Source organism: Hyla sarda, chromosome 7 (genome assembly GCF_029499605.1).
Source record: "Hyla sarda isolate aHylSar1 chromosome 7, aHylSar1.hap1, whole genome shotgun sequence".
In the NCBI taxonomy this organism is placed as follows: Eukaryota; Metazoa; Chordata; class Amphibia; order Anura; family Hylidae; genus Hyla; species Hyla sarda.
In genome coordinates this window covers 43,943,373-43,964,929 of record NC_079195.1, presented here as the reverse complement: position 1 = coordinate 43,964,929, position 21,557 = coordinate 43,943,373, and the positions used below count along the sequence as shown (strand labels likewise).

Below are 21,557 nucleotides of genomic sequence, written 5' to 3'. Positions count from 1 at the left end.
AAAATTTTAATCACCCACCTTTTCCCATTTTTCAAATTAAAAACAATTAAAATAAAAAAACACATATTTGGTATGTGCAGAAATGTCCAAACTATTAAAACATAATATTTGTGATCCCATACAGTGTATGGTGTTATGTAAAAAAAAATACAATACACCACATCATATTAGAAAAAAATTATAAAAAGTGATAAAAAAAAAAGTCTCATCTGAGCAAAAATGGTACCAATAAAAACTACAGATCATGGCACAAAAATTGAGCCCTCAAACAGCTGTGTATATGGGGAAAAAAAATTAAAAGTTAAAGCGCTCAGAATTAGGAATAAATAAGAGGTCTATAGTATACATCTGTAGTATCCTAGGCCTGTGCACGTTCTTGTTTGTAGTACCATCTGAAGGGAGCAGCAGGTCTTATCAGTGGGCAGGGCCCCTCCTTAGCTTTTTCCTTACTCACCATACTGACAGCATATACCCACGGTTTATTGGTTTTTAAAGATACAGACCTCTCCGTTCAGCACAAGGTGCAGACCCTGATATTGTCACTCTATACATTCCAGGATTCATCAAGCATAATGAAAGTCTTGTTATTGAAGGACCCCAGAAGTGGAGATATAGCTTCAGATCCTTATGTTACGGTGAGTGCTGCAGAAAAATAAGCTTTGTGCATTCTGGATTGGGGTCTATTTTTATTAGGGATCGACCGATTATCGGTTTGTCGGCCGATATTCACGATTTTTGCACTGCCCCCAGCCCCTCGAGCGCCGCTGCCGCCGCCACTGCCCCATTGCCTCCCCCATCCCCGGTTTTATAATTACCTGTTCCCGGGGTCCGCGCTACTTCTGGTTCCTGCGCTATTGCTGTGCGCAATGACGAGCACAGCCGATAACTTATACGGGAATATCGGTATAAGTTATCAGCTATCGGCCTCAAAGTTAACATATTATTGGTATTGGTCCTAAAAAAACAATAACGGTCGATCCCTATTTATTTTTTTTTATTATTATTATTTTTTTTTTTCGGTTTGTCTGCAGGATTGTTGAGGATCCAACTGCTAAGACACCTACTGATCACAGAAATGGTCGTAGGATGTCCCCCAAGTGAATGGAATGACAGTGCGCTCACTCGACCACTGCTCCATTCATTCTTTATGGGACTTTCTTTTTCTATCACTGTTTAATTCTTTATGGAACTTTTGAACAATACCGAGCGCTGATCTCTGGACAATTGATCTTCATTCCATGCTCAGTGATGAACCCACTAATGATCAGCTTCTTATCCGTCCAGTATCCTGTGGATATGGCATCATTTTTTATCTTAATATAACCTTTTTAAACCTTGTATATAACAAAAAAGTTTTTCCAAAAATATCTAATAAATATTGATATTTAGACAGGTTTTACTAATTTTTTTTTATTATTATTATTTTTTTTAACCCCTTAAGGACGCAGGACGTAAATGTACGTTCTGGTGCGGTGGTACTTAACGCACCAGGACATACATTTACGTCCTGTGCATAACCGCGGGCATCGGAGCGATGCCCGTGTCATGCGCGGCTGATCCCGGCTGCTGATCGCAGCCAGGGACCCGCCGGCAATGGCCGACGCCCGCGATCTCGCTGGCGTCCGCCATTAACCCCTCAGGTGCCGGGATCAATACAGATCCCGGCATCTGCGGCAGTGCGCGATTTCAATGAATGATCGGATCGCCCGCAGTGCAGCAGTATTAGCAATCATGGTATTGCTATGAATAGTCCCCTATGGGGACTATTCAAGTGTAAAAAAAAAAATGTTAAAAAATGTAAAAGTTAAAGTAAAAAAAAAGTGAAAAATCCCCTCCCCCAATAAAAAAGTAAAACGTCCGTTTTTTCCTATTTTACCCCCAAAAAGCGTAATTTTTTTTTTTATAGACATATTTGGTATCGCCGCGTGCGTAAATGTCCAAACTATTAAAATAAAATGATCCCGTACGGTGAACGGCGTGAACGTAAAAAAAAAAAGTGCAATAATTAATACATTATAAAAAATGTATTAAAAGGTTTTTTATATGCAAATGTGGTATCAAAAAAAAGTACAGATCATGGCGCAAAAAATGAGCCCTCATACCGCCGCTTATACGGAAAAATAAAGTTAGAGGTCATCAAAATAAAGGGATTATAAACGTACTAATTTGGTTAAAAAGTTTGTGATTTTTTTTTAAGCGCAACAATAATATAAAAGTATGTAATTATGGGTATCATTTTAATCGTATTGACCCACAGAATAAAGAACACATGTCATTTTTACCATAAATTGTACAGCGTGAAAACGAAACCTTACAAAATTAGCAAAATTGCGTTTTTCTTTTTAATTTCCCCACAAAAATAGTGTTTTTTGGTTGCGCCATACATTTTATGATATAATGAGTTATGTCATTACAAAGGACAACTGGTCGCGCAAAAAACAAGCCCTCATACTAGTCTGTGGATGAATATATAAAAGAGTTGTGATTTTTAGAAGGCGAGGAGGAAAAAATGAAAACATAAAAATTAAATTGTCTGAGTCGTTAAAGGGATATTCCAGGAAAAAACTTTTTTTATATATATCAACTGGCTCCAGAAAGTTAAACAGATTTGTAAATTACTTCTATTAAAAAATCTTAATCCTTTTAGTACTTATAAGCTTCTGAAGTTAAGGTTGTTCTTTTCTGTCTAAGTGCTCTCTGATGACACTTGTCTCGGGAACCGCCCAGTTTAGAAGAGGTTTGCTATGGGGATTTGCTTCTAAACTGGGTGGTTCCCGAGACGCGTGTAATCAGAGAGCACTTAGACAGAAAAGAACAACCTTAACTTCAGAAGCTCAAAAGTACTGAAAGGATTACGATTTTTTAATAGAAGTAATTTACAAATCTGTTTAACTTTCTGGAACCAGTTGATATATAAAAAAAAGTTTTTTTCCTGGAATACCCCTTTAAGGCCAAAATGGGCTGAGTCCTTAAGGGGTTAAGTAGTTGTTCAGCGATTTTTTTATTTTTTATTAATCTTTTTTTTTTTATATATTATGTGTATGTGTGTGTATATATATATATATATATATATATATATATATATATATATATATATATATATATATATATATATAATTAATTTTTTGTAATTTTTTTATTTTTTTTTTTATACATTTTGCCCGGGCTGCTGCAATAAAAATAATAAGCCTTCTAGGTATGCATGTACTACTAAAATTAAAGAAAGAAAAATAAAGAAATAACTGATATGGCTAGTTTTACTTAAAATATCTATTAAACTATTAATTGAAAGTCACGTCTATAGCAGGGTCTTTGCCACAGATGAGATACATACATATGAATTAGCAATAAATGATGAGAGTAAAAAGATGATAAAAATCTGTATTAAGTCCAATGAAAGACCGTCTGCATAAAAATGTATATATAGTCACTCGTTGGATACAGTCTATGATGTAATCAAATAGGTTAATTAAGCATATTAAACATATGAGACAATGCGCTGCACCACTCACCACTCGACAGCCGGCAAATAGAGCGAAGTCCCCGCAGCTTTCAAAGGAGATATGCGATCTGGGTAGCGATGTGAAGTGCTGTTCTTCCTAATGCTTGGAGACTGGCTCCTATGGGGACGATTTGGTGTAAAAAAAAAAAAAAAAAAAAATTTTTTTAAAGTTAAAAATTTTTTAAAATCCCCTCACCCAATTAAAATGTAAATCATCCGTTTTTCCCATTTTACCCCCCAAAAAATCATTAAAAAAAATGATTAATAAACATATTTGGTATCACCGCTTGCGTAAAAGTCTGAACTATCAAAATATATTGTTAATTATCCCGTACGGTGGACGGCGTAAACGTAAAAAAAAAAAATAAAGTACAAAACTGCTGCTTTTTTGTCACATTTTATTCCAAAAAATTTTTTTTTTTTTTGGTAAAATAAGTGATTCCATTACAAAGTAAAAAAAAAAAAAAAAAAAAAAGGCCTCATATGGATCTGTGGATGGAAATATATAAGAGTTATGATTTTTAGAAGGCGAGGAGAAAAAAAAATTCAAAAATAAAATTGGCCTGGTCCTTGAGGGGTTAATATTGTTCGGTAATAAGTGTTCATTTAAAAGGGTTGAAAACCAAGGCTGCTTTCTTCTAGGAACAGCGCCACTCTTGGCTCAAGGTTGTGTTAGGTATTGTGGATCTTTCCTATTTACTTGAATAGTGCTGAGTTGTAATACCAGACATGGCCTGTGGACAAGAGTGACGCTGTTTATGGAATAACCAGACCTGTTTTTCTAATATCATACAAGCTTTTTAATGGTCAAGTAGGCAAAATTGCTAGAGACACGTGGCCGTATAATGGATGTTATCTCCTGCAGGATTGCCTTAGGGCAAGAATGTCAAACTCAAAGGCTAACATAGGCCAAAAAAACAAGGTTTAAGTTTATGTGGGCCGCATCCAAAAAAGGACGTAGTAACGCTGAATTCTGGGAGCGTGACATTAGGTGCAGTATAGTCCCCCACATTAGGTGCAGTATAGTTTCCCCCCATTAGGTTGTAGTTCCCCACATTAGGTTGGCAGTATAGTCCCCCCACATTAGGTTGGCAGTATAGTTCCCCCCACATTAGGTGCAGTATAGTTTCCCCCCATTAGGTTGTAGTTCCCCCCATTAGGTTGGCAGTATAGTTTCCCCACATTAGGTTGGCAGTATAGTTCCCCCCCACATTAGGTTGGCAGTATAGTTCCCCCCCACATCCCACATTAGGTGCAGTATAGTTCCCCCCCCCACATTAGGTGCAGTATAGTTCCCCCCCCCCACATTAGGTGCAGTATAGTTCCCCCCCCCCCACATTAGGTGCAGTATAGTTCCCCCCCCCCCACATTAGGTGCAGTATAGTTCCCCCCCCCACATTAGGTGCAGTATAGTTCCCCCCACATTAGGTGCAGTATAGTTCCCCCACATTAGGTGCAGTATAGTTCCCCCACATTAGGTGCAGTATAGTTCCCCCACATTAGGTGCAGTATAGTTCCCCCACATTAGGTGCAGTATGGTTCCCCCCACATTAGGTGCAGTATGGTTCCCCCCACATTAGGTGCAGTATGGTTCCCCCCACATTAGGTGCAGTATAGTTCCCCCACATTAGGTGCAGTATAGTTCCCCCCCCACATTAGGTGCAGTATAGTTCCCCCCCACATTAGGTGCAGTATAGTTTCCCCACATTAGGTGCAGTATAGTTTCCCCACATTAGGTGCAGTATAGTTTCCCCACATTAGGTGCAGTATAGTTTCCCCACATTAGGTGCAGTATAGTTCCCCACATTAGGTGCAGTATAGTTCCCCATATTAGGTTGGCCGTATAGTTCCCCCACATTAGGTGCAGTATAGTTCCCCCCCACATTAGGTGCAGTATAGTTCCCCCCCACATTAGGTGCAGTATAGTTCCCCCCACATTAGGTGCAGTATAGTTCCCCCCACATTAGGTGCAGTATTGACTCCGGCCATTGCAAAAATACAACTCCCAGCATGCCCGGACAGCATTCGGCTGTCCAGGCATGCTGGGAGTTGTAGTTTTGCAACAGCTGGAGACACACATTTTGGTAAACGCTCCTGTAGAGAGAGACTGGTATGCTGGTCGTTCATGCACTATACACACTTCATTCAGGGGACAATATTGTCTCTATTCTCTGTATCTGGAGCCGGCGCCAGGAGGGGGCGGGGTGTGATGCCATGAGGTGGGCGGGGCTATGACGTCCCGAGCTCCCAGCTCCAGCATCGGGAACTGTTTGTTCCAAACGCTGAGCAGCGGAGTACCCCTTTAAGAGAAAACCTACAAGATAGGCTATTAATAGCTCAGCATCAGGGTGCCAACCCCCCAGTACCCCGCCAACCAGCTGTCCTGCACAGTCACAGTGCTGGAAGTACACAAAGTGTAAGAAGCTGGAAGCCTTGGGCCCTGTACATTGTGTAGTGGTCATGCCGGGTTACTGTGTTGCAGCTGCCATTGAAGTAAAATGGGAGCTGCGTTGCTGTGACCTGGCACCACCACTACACAATGTACACACCTGAGACTCCTGCACACTATGGTAACATTTGCCATTGTGACGGTGCAAAACAGCTGTGCCAGGGGGACGGCACCCTGACGAGCAGCGATTGATGTCTCATTCTGTGCCCTGATAGGGGTCTCCATAGGGCACTTGGTAGATGTGACAATATAAAGGGCTTTATCCCATGGCGTACCCTGTGTAACGTATATAGTAGTAACAAATGACAAATTCTTCCTGCTTTCTTGTCTGTTCTCTACTGGGATTATGCAAAGGATAATGTGCTGAGAGTTTATTCTATTAAAGTCATGAAATGCATAAATTAACATGATTTATCTTCCTTCCTAGGCGTTGTCATCATACGGATATCAGGCAACACTAATCCCTGTGTTATCCTTTAAATTTGTGTCCCTGGAGCATCTCTTTGACAAGGTATAATCTTACCTGATTCTATTACTCGGCTTAATCCAGTTTCCTCGTTTTATTACATTCATGGTGGTGGATTTAGTATATTGTAATCTAATATTTACTGTGATATCCCTGTCAGGGACACAAAGGGTTACTAACTGATATAATGAATCCTCCACCCCTCCTAAACTCCAGGCACATTATAGGCAAATATTGCCCAATTAGACCGTGTGTTTATGTGGGAATATGATGTAGCAGTATAATGCCCTTCTGTCAAGTTGGTAAAAATGTTATTCAGTTTCCTATGGAAAGTTACATTTGATCAACATGGCTGCAATTATAACCCCATGATATCACCCATTTATACAAACTCCTTTCAACTGGTGCCAGAAAGTTAAACAGATTTGTAAATGACTTCTATAAAAAAAAATCTTAATCCTTCCAGTACTTATTAGCTGCTGAATACTACAGAGGAAATTATTTTCTTTTTGGAACACAGAGCTCTCTGCTGACATCATGACCACAGTGCTCTCTGATGACACCTCTGTCCAGGAACTGTCCAGAGTAGGAGAAAATCCCCATAACAAACATATGCTGCTCTGGACAGTTCCTAAAATGGACAGAGATGTCAGCAGAGAGCACTGTGGTCATGATGTCAGCAGAGAGCTCTGTGTTCCAAAAAAAAAATAATTTCCTCTGTATTGTAGTATACAGACCATAAAAAATACTGGAAACATTAAGATTTTTTTTTAATAGAAGACATTTACAAATCTGTTTAACTTTCTGGCACCAGTTGATTTAAAAAAAATAAAATAAAAAAGGTTTTCCACGGGAGTACCCCTTTAATACCTATTTTTCAATAACACATAACTTTCTTGCATATTGCTTGAAAAAAAAGCCAGATTGGCCGTTTAGGACTCTGGGAAAGCTTGGTGACAACCACTGAAAATCCCCATTACAATCCCACAAGTGCTGTCACCAGTATTCCCAGAAACAATTATAACAGGGAAACAGCCATGAGGCTAGGATTACACACAGCTTTTGTTTGGCAACTTTTTTTGGCCCCAAAAAAATGCCAAAAAAAAACTGATTTTTCACTCCCAGAATGTGTATTAGTATTTATTTTTTATTTATTTTTAGTTTTTTATTACAATTGTTTGATTTTTTTCATCATGTCAGATTTCTATTGAAGAATATTTAAACCCAAATTGCATTTTTACTGGCCTTTTTTTTCCTCCCTAAGACCATATTCACACAACGGAATTTCTGAGCAGAGTCTGCGGAAAAATTCTGCTGGGAAATTCCTTCTGCTTCATCATACACACGACGGAAACATCCGCTGCAAAAATCCTGATTCCGGCCTCTGCCGAGAGAATTGACATGTAAAAAGCTCAGAAATGCAATGCGTGTACTGCCGGTGCCCGCTGTTTGCAGAATGTCCACCCATGTTTTTCGGGTGGACATTCTGCAAATATTCTGCCGTGTGAACATAGCGTTAAAAGTCTATGGGAGGGAAAAAAAAACAAAGTTTCCCGAAAAACCACCATACCCCCAATTTTGGAAAACTGCCATTGAGCCTGAAAACGCACAAAAGGGTTTAAAAAAAAAAACAAAAAACAAAAAAACTGCAAAAAGTTAAAATAAGTATTGTGGGTATACCTCTATTTTAACTCGCTAACATCTGAACACAGCATTTCTGGCCCCAAAAAATACCATACAATGAGTTTTTTGGTGGTGGTTTTTTTTTTTTTGTCCTTATTTGTCCTTATTTGTCCTATAACAGCCGGACAAATAACGAAACTCCTGTATGGCGTTCATACTTTCAAATGCAGCGCACGGAATCAGCCACTTCTTTAAATTGTATCCCCACATATGAGTTTCAAAAATGTGTGCCACAAAATGACCACAGGGTGTGTATGGCAATGCTGGGAGTTGTAGTTTTGCAACAGCTGGAGGCACCCTTTTTGAGAAAAACACTGGCTTAAAGGGGTATTCCAGGATTTTTTTTTATTTGACTATGCTACAGGGGCTGTAAAGTTAGTGTAGTTCATAATGTAGTGTCTGTACCTGTGTATGATGGTTTTCTCACAATTCTTCTGTGATTTTCACCCCAATATTTATTTTTACAGCATACAAAATGACTGTGGTCTCAGATTTTTCCCAGCTTGCAATGCGGCCGAGACCTGACCTCACTAGTCAGCTGATGACAGGGAGCCTGTCTGCTTTAATGGGTGGAGGGATCGCTTGGTGGGAGAGATCAATCTGCAACTAATGCAACACCTGTCGGCACCCTGATTGAAAACCACAGGTCTTTTGAATGGATGCAGCTCATTTGTTTCAATGGGTGGGGTGGCTGATGTGTGGGAGGGAGGAAAATGGAATTGTGGGATTTGTAGTCAAAAAAAAGAAAAGTCAAACAGGAAATAGCAGTTCACAAACAGCTAGCCACAGTGTTATGGTAATCTCGCAAAATTGCCATTTAGCCCCAAGACAAGTGCAGATCCTTCCTAAGCATGTCCATTACTGTCTGCCAGGTACGTACTAAAATCACCTTATGGTGGAAAACCCCTTTAAGTAGAGGTGGCAGAACCTTTGGACAGGTGTGGTGCTGTTTCTGGAAGAAAGCAGCCATGTTTTTCTAGTCTTTGAAAAGGTCTTTTACTACCGCAGAATATAAACCTCATTGATTATAGATGTATAGACAGTGCGGACACTGAAATTGTGTTTTTTTTTTTTTGTTTGTTTTTTGTCTTTTATAAGCTGTCTCATCCTGAAAATTATGAGGGTCTCATTTTCACCAGTCCAAGGGCTGTGGAAGCTGTCAGATTATGTCTGGAAGATAATAAAGAAGGTGAGTTCTGAGAAAGCCCCATTTAAGTCATTCCCAACCAGTGTGCCTCCAGCTGTTGAAAATCTACAACTTCCAACATGCCCGGACAGCCAAAGGCTGTCCGGGCATGCTGGGAGTTGTAGTTTTTCAACAGCTGGAGGCGCACTGGTTGGGAAACACAGAATTAGAAGGATATGGTTCTCAATGATGTCTCAGTACAGGAATAAACTATTCTCTAATGTCACAGTACAGGTATAATGCTCTCTGTGATGTCACAGGGTTAATGTTTTCATGTAACTATACACAGCAGCCATTGACTGTCTGGACATGCTGGGAGTTGTAGTTTTGCAACAGCTGAAGGCACACTGGTTAAGAAACACTGGCTCAAATGTTACTAAAACCCACTGCAGTCGCTAGTTATAAAGCAGAGACGTTTGCAGCAGTGTGCGTCTCTCTCCCCTGCTGTCAATCAAATTTGACCTTTTTTGCTATATGTCCATGCAGTGAAAAGGTCAGATCTGGTGCCGGAAAGTGAGTCGAGCCCAATGCCATGCACTTTTTTTAGAGATGTGTTTTTTGTTTTTTTCTTTTTTTAAACTCGTTTTATTGACACTGGAAATGCAGACAATAATTACAATACAAGGAAATGCAGCCTGTCCATTCAGACAGGTATGTAGTAACAATGTTAGTCATTGACAGAAAAAATATACAGGTATGTCGAGTGTAATATAATTTAGTGTCAATAAGAAAATTAACAAAACTTGACATTCAAGAACAAGAGAAAACGAGAGAAAAACTACAAGTGCCTCCCACCACAACCTACCATTAGACCATACCGTAACATACCGTAACACTACAGGGCCCATGAACCAGATTCCTAAGGCAAAAAAGGGGGTCACATTAAAGGAAATGCCCCCGCACTAACCAGAGGTACTGGCTGATGGGGACGCTGATCAATATGCTGCCTACCATGCCCGGATCCACCTTGTCGTTCGCCCGTTATCTTCATTCTTCTGGATATGCAAATGAGCTGCTAACTGGCACAGGCGGGGTTACAAGGCTCCTCCTGGCACTCTGACATCAGTGTCACTCGTCTGCAGCGCCGCCCGGCTTATGAATATTCATCCCCTCCCTCCGACTGTTCCTCCCCTCCCCGCTCTGTACTGGACTCCACTGAGGAGGGAGGGGATGATTATTCATAAGCCGGGGCGGCGCTGCGGACAAGTGACACTGACATCAGAGTGCAAGAAGGAGCCTTGTAACCCCGCCCGTGCCAATTAGCAAACCATTTGCAAATCCAGAATTATGAAGAAAACGGGCGAACGGCGGGGTGGATCCGTGCATGGTAGGCAGCATATTGATCAACTTCCCCCGCACTACCAGCCAGTATGTCTGCTTAGTGCGGGGGGGGGGGTTACTGACAGTTTTCCTTTTAAGGGCCTATTCAACGTACAGTATTTCATGCTGTGTTCAGTCATTCAGTTTACATTGAAATCTGCAGCAGAAAATCCTGCGCAACAAATCTGCACAGAATACTGTACGTGTGAATAGACCATAAAGGGGTATTCCAGGAATTTTTTTTATTTTTATATTATGCTACAGGGGCTGTAAAGTTAGTGTAGTTCCTAATATAGTGTCTGTACCTGTGTTTGCTGGCTGGTCTCACAATTCCTCTGTGATCTTTGCCCCAATGTTTATTTTCAACATCATACAAAATCAATGTTGTCTCAGGTTTTCCCAGGTTGCAGTGCGACCCAAGACAATACATCACTAGTCAGGTGTTCAGAGGAAGCCTGTCTGCTTCAATGGGTGGAGCGACCGCTGGGTAAGAGGGGGATCATTCTGCAGGGAATTGTAGTTTGGCAACAGCTGGAGGCACCCTGGTTAGAAAACACTCGTCTATTGTTTACAGCACAGCATGGAAGGCAGCTCAGGTGTGCTTCAATGGGTGGGGTAGTTGATGTTTGGGAGCAAGAAAAGTTACCTTAAACTTACAAACAAGGGATCATGGGACTTGGTAGTTGGAGCGCACGTTCTGATATGTAAAACACGTAGTCATGCACAGAAGGCGATGTCGTTCAGATACTTGCGGAAGGAGTGATATCCAGTATAATAGGAAAGACGAATGTCTCTCGCTGCATCTGTCTTGTTTTCCCGGTGTAGGACAATTAAGTGTCTTCGTCATCTGTCCGTCGCTCGTTCGGCTTCCTCCCTCCGCTGACACTTGTTTACATGATCAGGATGGTTTCACCAGGGATTGATGCCATCTGTTTAAATAGACGGGGTATGTTTCCAGTAGACAATTACCCTGCCTTGTGAATTGAGTCAATCAGAAAACACTCTCTCTGTGTATTGTGCTTGGTTTTTCCCCCCTTTATTTCAATCACTTTAGCTAAGGACCTTTTTTTAATTGACCGTGTTAATTCAATGTTCCTTAAGTACCTCGAGCAACTAATCCCGACTCTCAGTAATAGCCAAGTTTTACAGAGCTCTCCAAGGAATAAATGCATTTATCACCCTGCAAGACTGTAAATAGCATTTGTTCCCAAACAATGGATTTTATTTTACCGTTTGCTTACAAAGTAAATCCAGTCAAAATAATCTTCTGATGTGTCAGACCCTACATTTAAAGGGGTACTCCAGTGGAAAACGTTTTTGGCACCAGTTGATAAAAAAATAAAAATAAATTTAAAGTTAAACAGAATTGTAAATTATCTACACACATAAGAAAAAGAAATTGCGGAGCAGCTCACCAGTTCCAAAGGATCAGGTCTGTGACATAGCGGTCAAGGCACTTTATTTTTATTTTATTTTTATTTTTCATGATCTGGTGCCAGAAAGTTAAACAGATTTGTAAATTACTTCTCTTAAAAAATCTTTACCCTTCCAGTACTTATTAGCAGCTGTATGCTACAAAGGAAATTCTTTTCTTTTTGAATTTATTTTTTGTCTTGTCCACAGTGCTCTCTGCTGACACCCCTGTCCGTGTCAGGAACTGTCCAGAGAAGGAGAAAATCCCCATTGCAAACCTATGCTGCTCTGGACAGTTCCTGACATGGACAGAGGTGTCGGCAGAGAGCACTGTGGACAAGACAAAAAAGAAATTCAAAAAGAAAAGGATTTCCTCTGTAGCATACAGCTGCTATTAAGTAGTGAAAGGATTGAGATTTTTTAATAACAGTAATTTACAAATCTGTTTCACTTTCTGGCACTAGATTATTTTAAAAAAAAGTTCTCCACCGGAGTACCCCTTTAATGTCTACATTGTGAAAACCTCTGACATACATGCAAAATGTTACCATAGGACAGTGTTTCCCAACCAGGGTGCCTCCAGCTGTTGCAAAACTACAACTCCCGGGAACTGCTGACATAGGGGTCAGACCAAGGCGGAAAATATCCTTTTGGTCTCCATATGGCCACTGAATGACAGTATACTGTAAAGAATGAAGCATGGAATGGTGTAGTAGACTATGCATACGTCTGGACGCCCCAACATTGGGCATCCATCACAGGTGTCTGTTTGGCATTAAATGGGTGTCGGGAGGTTGCCTACAGGACCATGCTCTGCAGGGAGCTTAGAAGAAAGAGAGGAGGCTGGACTGGCTTATATGGACTATTCATATAATCTAAATGTCTTTGTTTGGACCATTACATCATCTTAAGCTTTTCCAGGACTTTCCTCTAAGAGCAAGTGTCGTTTTTTTACTATATGCCTTCAACAGAGGTAGATATCAGAAGTCCTCCCGATATATACCTCCAGCACAATACTTAAATCCTAGTGTGAATGCGGCCTTAAAGGGGTATTCCAGGAATTTTTTTTTTTTATTTGACTCTGCTACAATGGCTGTAAAGTTAGTGTAGTTCATAATATAGTGTCTGTACCTGTGTGTGACGGTTTTCTCACAATTCTTCTGTGATTTTCACTCCAATATTTATTTTTACCAGCATACAAAATGACTGTTGTCTCAGATTTTTCCCAGCTTGCAATGCGGCCGAGACCTGAATTACTAGTCAGCTGATGACAGGGAGCCTGTCTGCTTCAATGGGTGGAGCGATCAATCTGCAACTAATGCAACAGCTGCAGGCACCCTGATTGAAAACCACAGGTCTTTTGAATGGATGCAGCTCATTTATGTTTCAATGGGTGGGGTGGCTGATGTGTGGGAGGGAGGAAAATGGAATTATGGGATTTGTAGTCAAAAAAAGAAAACTCAAACAGGAAATACCAATTCACAAAAAGCTAGCCACAGTGTTATGGTAATCTCACAACATAGCCATTTAGCCCCAAGACAAGTGCAGATCCTTCCTAAGCATGTCCATTACTGTCTGCCAGGTACGTACTAAAATCACCTTATGGTGGAGAACCCCTTTAATTGTAATTATTGGTCAAATCATTATTGCCTTATGGTAATATTTCTCTAAAAAACTCACATGATGTGAACTGACCCCAACCCACTTAACAGTCCAATCAGTTCACCTGGCAGCACTAGCCGCCTGAATAGATGACCAGATGCAGTGATCAAACACCACACCCTGAGCGAGACAATTTCTAGAAAATGTAAGGTAGGCGCAAGGACATGCCCACTCAACCAGTATGTGGCTGCAAAGATGCCCTACCTCCAGTTTTTGGCTGGGTGGGCAGATCCTTGGACCAACATCAATACAGGTAAGTGCTGGACCATGGGACTGGGCTCCTTAAAGGGGTTATCCAGGAAAAACCTTTTTTTTGTATATATCAACTGGCTCCAGAAATCAACAGATTTGTAAATAACTTCTATTAAAAAAAATCTTAATCCTTTCAGTACTTATGAGCTACTGAAGTTGAGTTGTTGTTTTCTGTCTAAGTGCTCTCTGATGACACCTGTCTCGGGAACTGTCCAGAGTAGAAGCAAATCCCCCTAGCAAACCTCTTCTACTCTGTGCAGTTCCCAAGACAAGCAGAGATGTCAGCAGAGAGCACTGTTGCCAGACAGAAAAGAACAACTCAACTTCAGCAGCTGATAACTAAAATTATTATTGCTCCTATTAGTCCTTCAACAACTGAGCTTTATAGGGGTATTCCAGGAGTTAATCTTTATTGCTAATTAGGCCGTGGCTGCTGTAAAATAGAAGAAAATCCTATACTTAAAGGGGTATTCCAGGAAAAAAAACTTTTTTTTTATATATCAACGGGCTCCAGAAAATTTAAGATTTGTAAATTACTTCTATTAAAAAAAAAATCTTTATCCTTTCAATAATTGTGTATTAGAAAGTTACCGTATATACTCGAGTATAAGCCGAGTTTTTCAGCACGAAAATGCCCCCCTCGGCTTATGCTCGAGTGAATCCCTTCATCAGTGGTCTTCAACCTGCGGACCTCCAGATGTTGCAAAACTACCATCGGCTGTCTGGGCATGCTGGGAGTTGTAGTTTTGAAACCTCTGGAGGTCTACAGGTTAAAGACCACTGCGGCCTTCGTCATCATCCAGACCTGCGCATGAACGTCCCTGTGCGTCGTCGTCAAGGCAACGTCACTAGTCCAGGGCCGGGACCGGAGCGCGGAGAAGAGGGCCCCCCCCCCTAGTGAAAATGGACAGCCCGGAACGACTAACCCTCCCCACCGAACGGTCCCTGCAGCATAGATAGCCTGGACCAGCTCACCCTTCCTTCCCACCGAGGAGAGGTGAGTAGAAAACTAAAGGGGGGGGGGGGGGGGTCTGGATGTTGACGAAGGCTGGAGTGGTCTTCAACCTGCGGACCTCCAGATGTTTCAAAACTACAACTCCCAGCATGCCCGGACAGCCGTTGGCTGTCCGGGCATGCTGGGAGTTGTAGTTTTGCAACATCTGGAGGTCTGCAGGTTGAAGACCACTGATGAAGGGATTGACAGGCGGTGATGATGAAGGGGGTCTGGATGATGACGGGGGTCTGGATGATGACAGGGGGGATGATGACATGGGGGGTTGATGTATTTACCTCCCTAGGCTTATAGTCGAGTCAATAACTTTTCCTGGATTTTTGGGGTGAAATTAGGGGCCTCGGCTTATATTCGGGTCGGCTTATACTCGAGTATATACGGTACATAAGAATCTAACTTTCAATTATAACTCAGCTATGAGAGGTTTGCCAGGTCCATGAATCACCATGCACCCCTTTGACTTTTGAGCTGTCACATTGAAAATGCAGACCCGTTTGCTGCTGCATATTATAGAGCAGGTCAAGTAGAAGAAAGTTACCTTGGTCATAAACTCTCTTGTCCATCACAGTTCTGTGCGGTCTACACATAGTGACACTTCCAGTAAATCCGCCATGTCAACTCCTAATTAAATAAAGATAATAGCGTTTTGTTTTCAATTATAATGTCCCATTCAATGAAATATTGTAAATTAACCTCCATGGAAAATGTGATATTGCAGTCGCATTTAGATTTTTAATTAGGCTTTTGATTTTTAAGCTGAAAAATTGCTCTCCATGAAATCTTTAATCATTACTAATGTGCTGTACAGGGTTATTACAACCTTTTTTGCAGAAAATTATCTGCAGGCGTTTATAATGTCCTGCCCCCGTTCCGTTTCCCTTCATAGAATAGGGAAGCTTTAACTCTGCCAGTAGGAAACCATACGTTCAGTGATTATGCAACAAGAAAATAAACCTGTAAACATGGTGAGCGGCTGATGCGTTATGTTCCTTAGTTTGGTAATATAGAAGTAATATAGGACCTAAAACCGTGGTCGACCACGGTTTTGGGTGCGGGGAAAAAGCGCATACGGGGCAAAAATGAGCCGACCGGACCGAACGTTTCACTGCGGTCGGCTCATTGAAATGAATTGCATACGGGAGCGCAAGTTTTTAGCTCTCCCCTGTCGTATGCGCTCCCGTATGGGGAAAAACGTAATGGGAACCCAGCATAAGGCTGCATTCACACCACGTTTTGTACATAGTGGTGCCGGATCTGGCGGGGGGAGGGGCAAACCGGGCACTCCCGTACCCCAGCCGAATCAGCCCATGACTCCATTTACTTTAATGAGCCGACCGGAGTCAAATGGTGACTCCATTCGGCTCAGTTTTGACCCGTATGCGGTTTTGGACCAGACCTAAAACCGTAGTATACTACGGTTTTAGGTCCAGTCACAAAACCGCATACGGGTCAAAACTGAGCCGACCGGAGTCACCGTTTCACTCCGGTCGGCTCATTGAAGTAAATGGAGTCACGGGCTGATCCGCTTGGCCTAAGCCAGGTTTTCTGGAAGATTGATGTTTTTCCAGTTTCCCATAATGATCTTGAGAGCAACATGACAACCTCTAGTGTCACTGGCCCCTCCGCACAGTCACCAAAGGCATGGTTTCTGTTGGGTTGGGCCACTTGGCTTCTTGTCTCCAATATCCCCAATTAGATCTGTCCAGACTTTCATACAGGCTATATACAGAAGGCATCAACTTATAATTTCTTGGTACCAAAATCTAGCCATGTCCTGTTATTTTCTCAAAAAGGTAAAGAAATAAGGGGACATATTTTTTGTTAATGTGACCATGTCTAGCTAATTTGTACGTTTCCATTTTATTATTTCATTATACATTTTTTTTGTTTTCCTTACTTTTCACATCTGATTAACCAAAAACATAATAAATGTTTAAATAACCTGTGTAAATAACATGTACCCCAATTTATAATGTATTCCTAATTGTCCCTCCATGGCATCATCACTTATGACCTGTATGCTTAAATTTATTTATTTTTTTGCAGTAATTTGATATTGATCTTTTTTCTTTAGCTTGGGAGCATTCCCTGAAAGACAAATGGAATTGTAAATGCATCTATGTGGTGGGGAAAGCTACTGCTGCCCTGGGTAAGTAGTCAAAATGTTCTGATCTTCATGGAAACTCAACATCACCAGACAGAATAGAAATTGGTAGAACATTGGGTATAAATCTCTGTTGTTGTCCTGTAGGGCAACATTTCTGTATATTTATGATATATGATAGTTAAATTAACCCTTACCTACACCCTTATATAAAAGATGGGTTTTTGTTTCAAGTCCCCTGCAAGTATATGGGACTTCCAGTACCTTACTCCACAAGCTTCACTCTGCATCTACTGGTGAATGTGTCAGTCCGGCTTGCAAGCCACACCCCATCCCACAAAGACACGCCCACTGTTTAAGACCCACCCCTTTTATTAGCTACCCTTTTTGTGCATCGGTCTTGCTTGCAAATCATGCCCCCTTTTATTCACAAAGCCACGTCCCCTTCTATTTTCAGCTTACAATATCTTCATAACAAATCAGTCCCACCTGAGGACAGGATATGAGGACGGGACATGAGGTCGGGACAGGACAGGAGGACGGGATATGGGGATGAGGTCGGGATATGACAACAATATAGGAGGATGGGATATGAAGTCAAAAGCTTCCTCCTTTTGTTGATTTTCCTCCTCAACAAGGATTATGAAGGAAAAACCGGGCAACCCCAGGTACTCAGCTAGTATTAAATAGTTATTAAATATTAGAAATGTGCTGTGTCCCAGTACTCACCATGCAATGATCTAGTATGAAAAGCTGTTAATCTAATGTGTGATTAACCCTTTCAAATAATGAGTGTTTTTGTGTTAAATAATGCAAATGAATGGTGAAGGGGTTGCTTGGACTTTCCACGCATCTAAATCAGTGTTTAAGGATATGGGTCCCAGGTAAAAGTAGTAAAAACCCTGTTTAGGGTCTATTCACACGTACAGTATTCTGCGCAGTATTTCAAGCTGTATTCAGTCATTCTGTTTACACTGAAATCTGCAGTCGAAAATCCTGTGCATCAAATCTGCACAGAATACTGTACGTGCGAATAGACCATTTAGAGGAATTTCCAGGATTAATTTTTTTTCTGGACAAAGCAGCGCACAGAGGTAATAAAAGTATACACAGTATTACACAATGTTATAATTTGACATCGGGGGCTCCAAGACTGAAGGAAAAAAACTCCTGGTATACACCCTTAACCTGTTAGTTAAATAAAGGGGTTATCCAGGAAAAAAAAATTTTTTATATATCAACTGACTCCAGAAAGTTAAACAGATTTGTAAATTACTTCTATTACAAAATCTTAATCCTTTCAGTACTTATGAGCTTCTGAAGTTAAGGTTGTTCTTTTCGGTCTCAGTGCTCTCTGATGACACGTGTCTCGGGAAACGCCCAGTTTAGAAGCAAATCCCCATAGCAAACATCTTCTAAACTGGGCGTTTCCCGAGACACGTGTCATCAGAGAGCACTTAGACAGAAAAGAACAACCTTAACTTCAGAAGCTCATAAGTACTGAAAGGATTAAGATTTTTTAATAAAAGTAATTTACAAATCTGTTTAACTTTCTGGAGCCAGTTGATTTATAAAAACATTTTTTTTCCTGGAATACTCCTTTTAAGTAATAGGACATACCCAGTTTAGATAAAAGGGACTAGTTATATCAAGACCTACCTTAAGGATGCGTTTTTTGAGGACCTATAAAAGAAACTCCTTGTGTACCAGACTTAACCTGGCCAACTTTTTGCAGACGTTGAGCTGAAGATCGACATCACTACTTCTTCTTGCGGTGAGGGTAACACTTGCTGTCAGATCCTACCCTCCCACCCCCCCCCTCTCAAAAAAAAACTGTTAGATGTTGCTCAATACCTCATCCTGATCATATACATCTAATTTGTATGTGTCTATGACCTATATTTCTCTCAGAATTACCTTTTATTTACTTGTCATCATTGCTCAGTGAGGTTTCTGACCATGCAAAGGCATGTGATGACTCCTCCCCCTCATCACAGGGGGTAGGGAGCAAGCACAGTAGCTCTGGACCTGGCTGCAGCCCTGTCAATCACGCATGGTGTCCATGATGTGTCGATGACCACTGGACACTGCAGGACTGGTATGTGTCCCAGGAGGCAGGGGGACCCCTAGTGGCCTCTTTTTTGACTGGCTTTTTCAGTATGAAATACAGAAAATTTTCTGATGAAAGCATTTGCAAAACATATTGTTTTTGCGTGATTTAGAACATATAAAAAGTTATTGTATCTGACCGTGCCTATTTAAAGGAATACTTCGGGTTAGGGATATTTATCCCGTATCCTAAGGAAATAAGTGTCCGATCGCTGGGGTACGATCGCTGGGACCCCCGCAGTCTTCCGTACAGCCCCCCCCGGCTCACGAATAGAGCTGTGTCAACTAGCGGATGAAGCGGTGGCTGACAAATTAGGTGTCAGCAGAGAGCACTGTGGACAAGACAAAAAAGAAATTCAAAAAGAAAAGAATTTCCTCTGTAGCATACAGCTGCTAAGAAGTACTGGAAGGGTAAAGATTTTTTTCATAGAAGTAATTTACAAATCTGTTTAACTTTCTGGCACTAGTTGATTTAAAAAAAATAATAATAATGTTTTCCACCGGAGTACCCCTTTAATGTCTCCTTAGCCAGCCTGTCTAACTCCAAGTAGCGCCATCTGTCCATTATCTGCCTTCCGGCCGTATACCCAGCGTCTTAACAATATTCTAAATACGCCTCGTTCCTATCCATAATTTCATCTCTCTTTTCTTGAATTATTGATCGATGCATCCACTCCATCAATTATTAAATGGACGCTTCTAAAAAAAATAAATCTGACATTCGGAAGCATTCTGTGATTTGTATGAGTTGAACAATAAGTCACCGATGTGACAGATGTTATCTGAGCCCTGCATAATATTTCATCTCCTATCCATTTTATTCTGATGCTTCCATGTAAATTCATTTTAGCATAAAGGGGGGGGAGGGGGGGGGGTTGCAATTTTTTGTCCATTTTTCTGCAGTATCCTCTTCTGTCCTTGAGGCGTTCATGGCGCCATAGTCTGGCTGAGTTAAGTTGTTTCCTAACCACTACTAACTCTTCCGCAGAGGATGTTTTATGTTCTTTTTAAAGACTTGCTATAAAGCTGTCACCTCTGTGTTCTACTTCAGTCATATTATACTTCTGTATGTGACTTACAGTGTCGGGGATCTCTACGATAGCAATGCGCTCCTTCTCCCTTCCAATTCTCCGAGCAATCCGCGGGCCGGGCGCCAGTGCTGACATTGCAGAGCGGCACCGTAATAGACAACACAAGTCACAGTTTAGGAAGGCTGAAGGCTGCCGCACTTCTCTGACATTTAAACATTTTGTGCAGCTACTAAGAACATTGAGGCTCGCAGCCAAATTACAGGTCTGATGTTTCTACAGTAACGCTTTTTAGTGGGATTTTCTAAATTTAATTTTTTTTTTCCAAATGGATCCAGAAAGTCGATGCACGTGAAAAATCTGCAGAGCTGAGTCAAGGGCAGAACAACTCACGCAGTTACCTAGGTGTTTAACCCCTTCTTGACTGTTTTTGTTTGTTTGTTTTTTAAATCCCTGCCTACCAAGTGCTTTTACTTTTAAGACTAGGGTAAGGCTATGTTCACATTTAGTTTGAGGTGTAAAATTCCATTGAATCAGTTTATTTTTACAGCTTTAAACCATATTTTCTAAACTAACTCAGATTATATTCCCTAACTACTCCTAACACCCCTCCTGTCCTTAAAAAAAAATGACAAAGCTTTAAAGGGGTACTCCCACCCTAGACATCTTATCCCCTATCCAAAGGATAGGGGATAAGATGTCTGATCGCGGGGGTCCCGCCGCTGGGGACCCCCGCATTATTGCATGCGGCACCCACCTCTTTTTACACCGGAACCGCTGGAGGCTCTGAGTCGCGAGTCCGGGTCAGAAGTCCGTGACGTCAGGACTCCGCCCCCGTGTGACGTCACGCCCGTCCCCTCAATGCAAGTCTATTGGAGGTCTATGTGAAGGACTCGCGACTCAGAGCCTCCAGCGGTTCCGGTGTGGGTGCCGCATGCAATAATGCGGGGGTCCCCAGCGTTGGGACCCCCGCGATCAGACATCTTATCCCCTATCCTTTGGATAGGGGATAAGATGTCTAGGGTGGGAGTACCCCTTTAATAAGCTGTGTATCATACCTTTGTGACACATTGTGAGAGCTTCCGGCTGCAGAAAGTGGGCATTTCCCAGCAGGCACAACGTCACCGAAGCCTGCGAGAGCTGTGCCTTACCATGCCCCGCACTCATTTCCTGAGTTTGGTCTCCGTCCAGGCTGGGAGGAGACCAAACTAATTGTTTGACTTGCGTCAGGAAACAGAACAGAGCCACCCAGTGGCTGTTTTTTCAATCACGTTAAAATCATATAATGGTCAAGAATGATAAAAGCAAGTAAATAGCTAAATGTCTTATAATTACATAAGGAACAATATATTAAAAGTTTTTAGTTTGGTG

The 21,557-nt window shown here is 41.4% G+C and overlaps 1 protein-coding gene and 1 long non-coding RNA gene across 6 annotated transcripts in view; one reads left to right on the top strand and one right to left on the bottom strand.

Moving 5' to 3' along the window:
- UROS (uroporphyrinogen III synthase) overlaps nt 1-21,557 on the top strand; it is a 54,573-nt gene that overhangs the window by 4,534 nt on the left and 28,482 nt on the right. For 3 of the 4 annotated variants that reach the window (XM_056533004.1, XM_056533001.1, XM_056533002.1), the window contains exons 2-5: nt 558-635; nt 6,379-6,462; nt 9,199-9,289; nt 17,020-17,094. In XM_056533004.1, coding sequence (XP_056388979.1) covers nt 558-635; nt 6,379-6,462; nt 9,199-9,289; nt 17,020-17,094 — 328 coding nt within the window. The remainder of the gene's footprint in view (nt 1-557; nt 636-6,378; nt 6,463-9,198; nt 9,290-17,019; nt 17,095-21,557) is intronic. The other variant, XM_056533003.1, reaches the window with a different exon arrangement.
- LOC130283456 (uncharacterized) overlaps nt 3,512-21,557 on the bottom strand; it is a 61,613-nt gene continuing 43,567 nt past the window's right edge. Inside the window, exons 1-3 of one of the 2 annotated variants that reach the window (XR_008846703.1) lie at nt 20,238-20,569; nt 15,484-15,566; nt 3,512-3,620 (exon numbers count right to left, since the gene is read on the bottom strand). This is a non-coding gene — a long non-coding RNA (uncharacterized LOC130283456). Of the gene's footprint in view, nt 3,621-15,483; nt 15,567-20,237; nt 20,570-21,557 lie in introns of those variants that run through there. The other variant, XR_008846702.1, reaches the window with a different exon arrangement.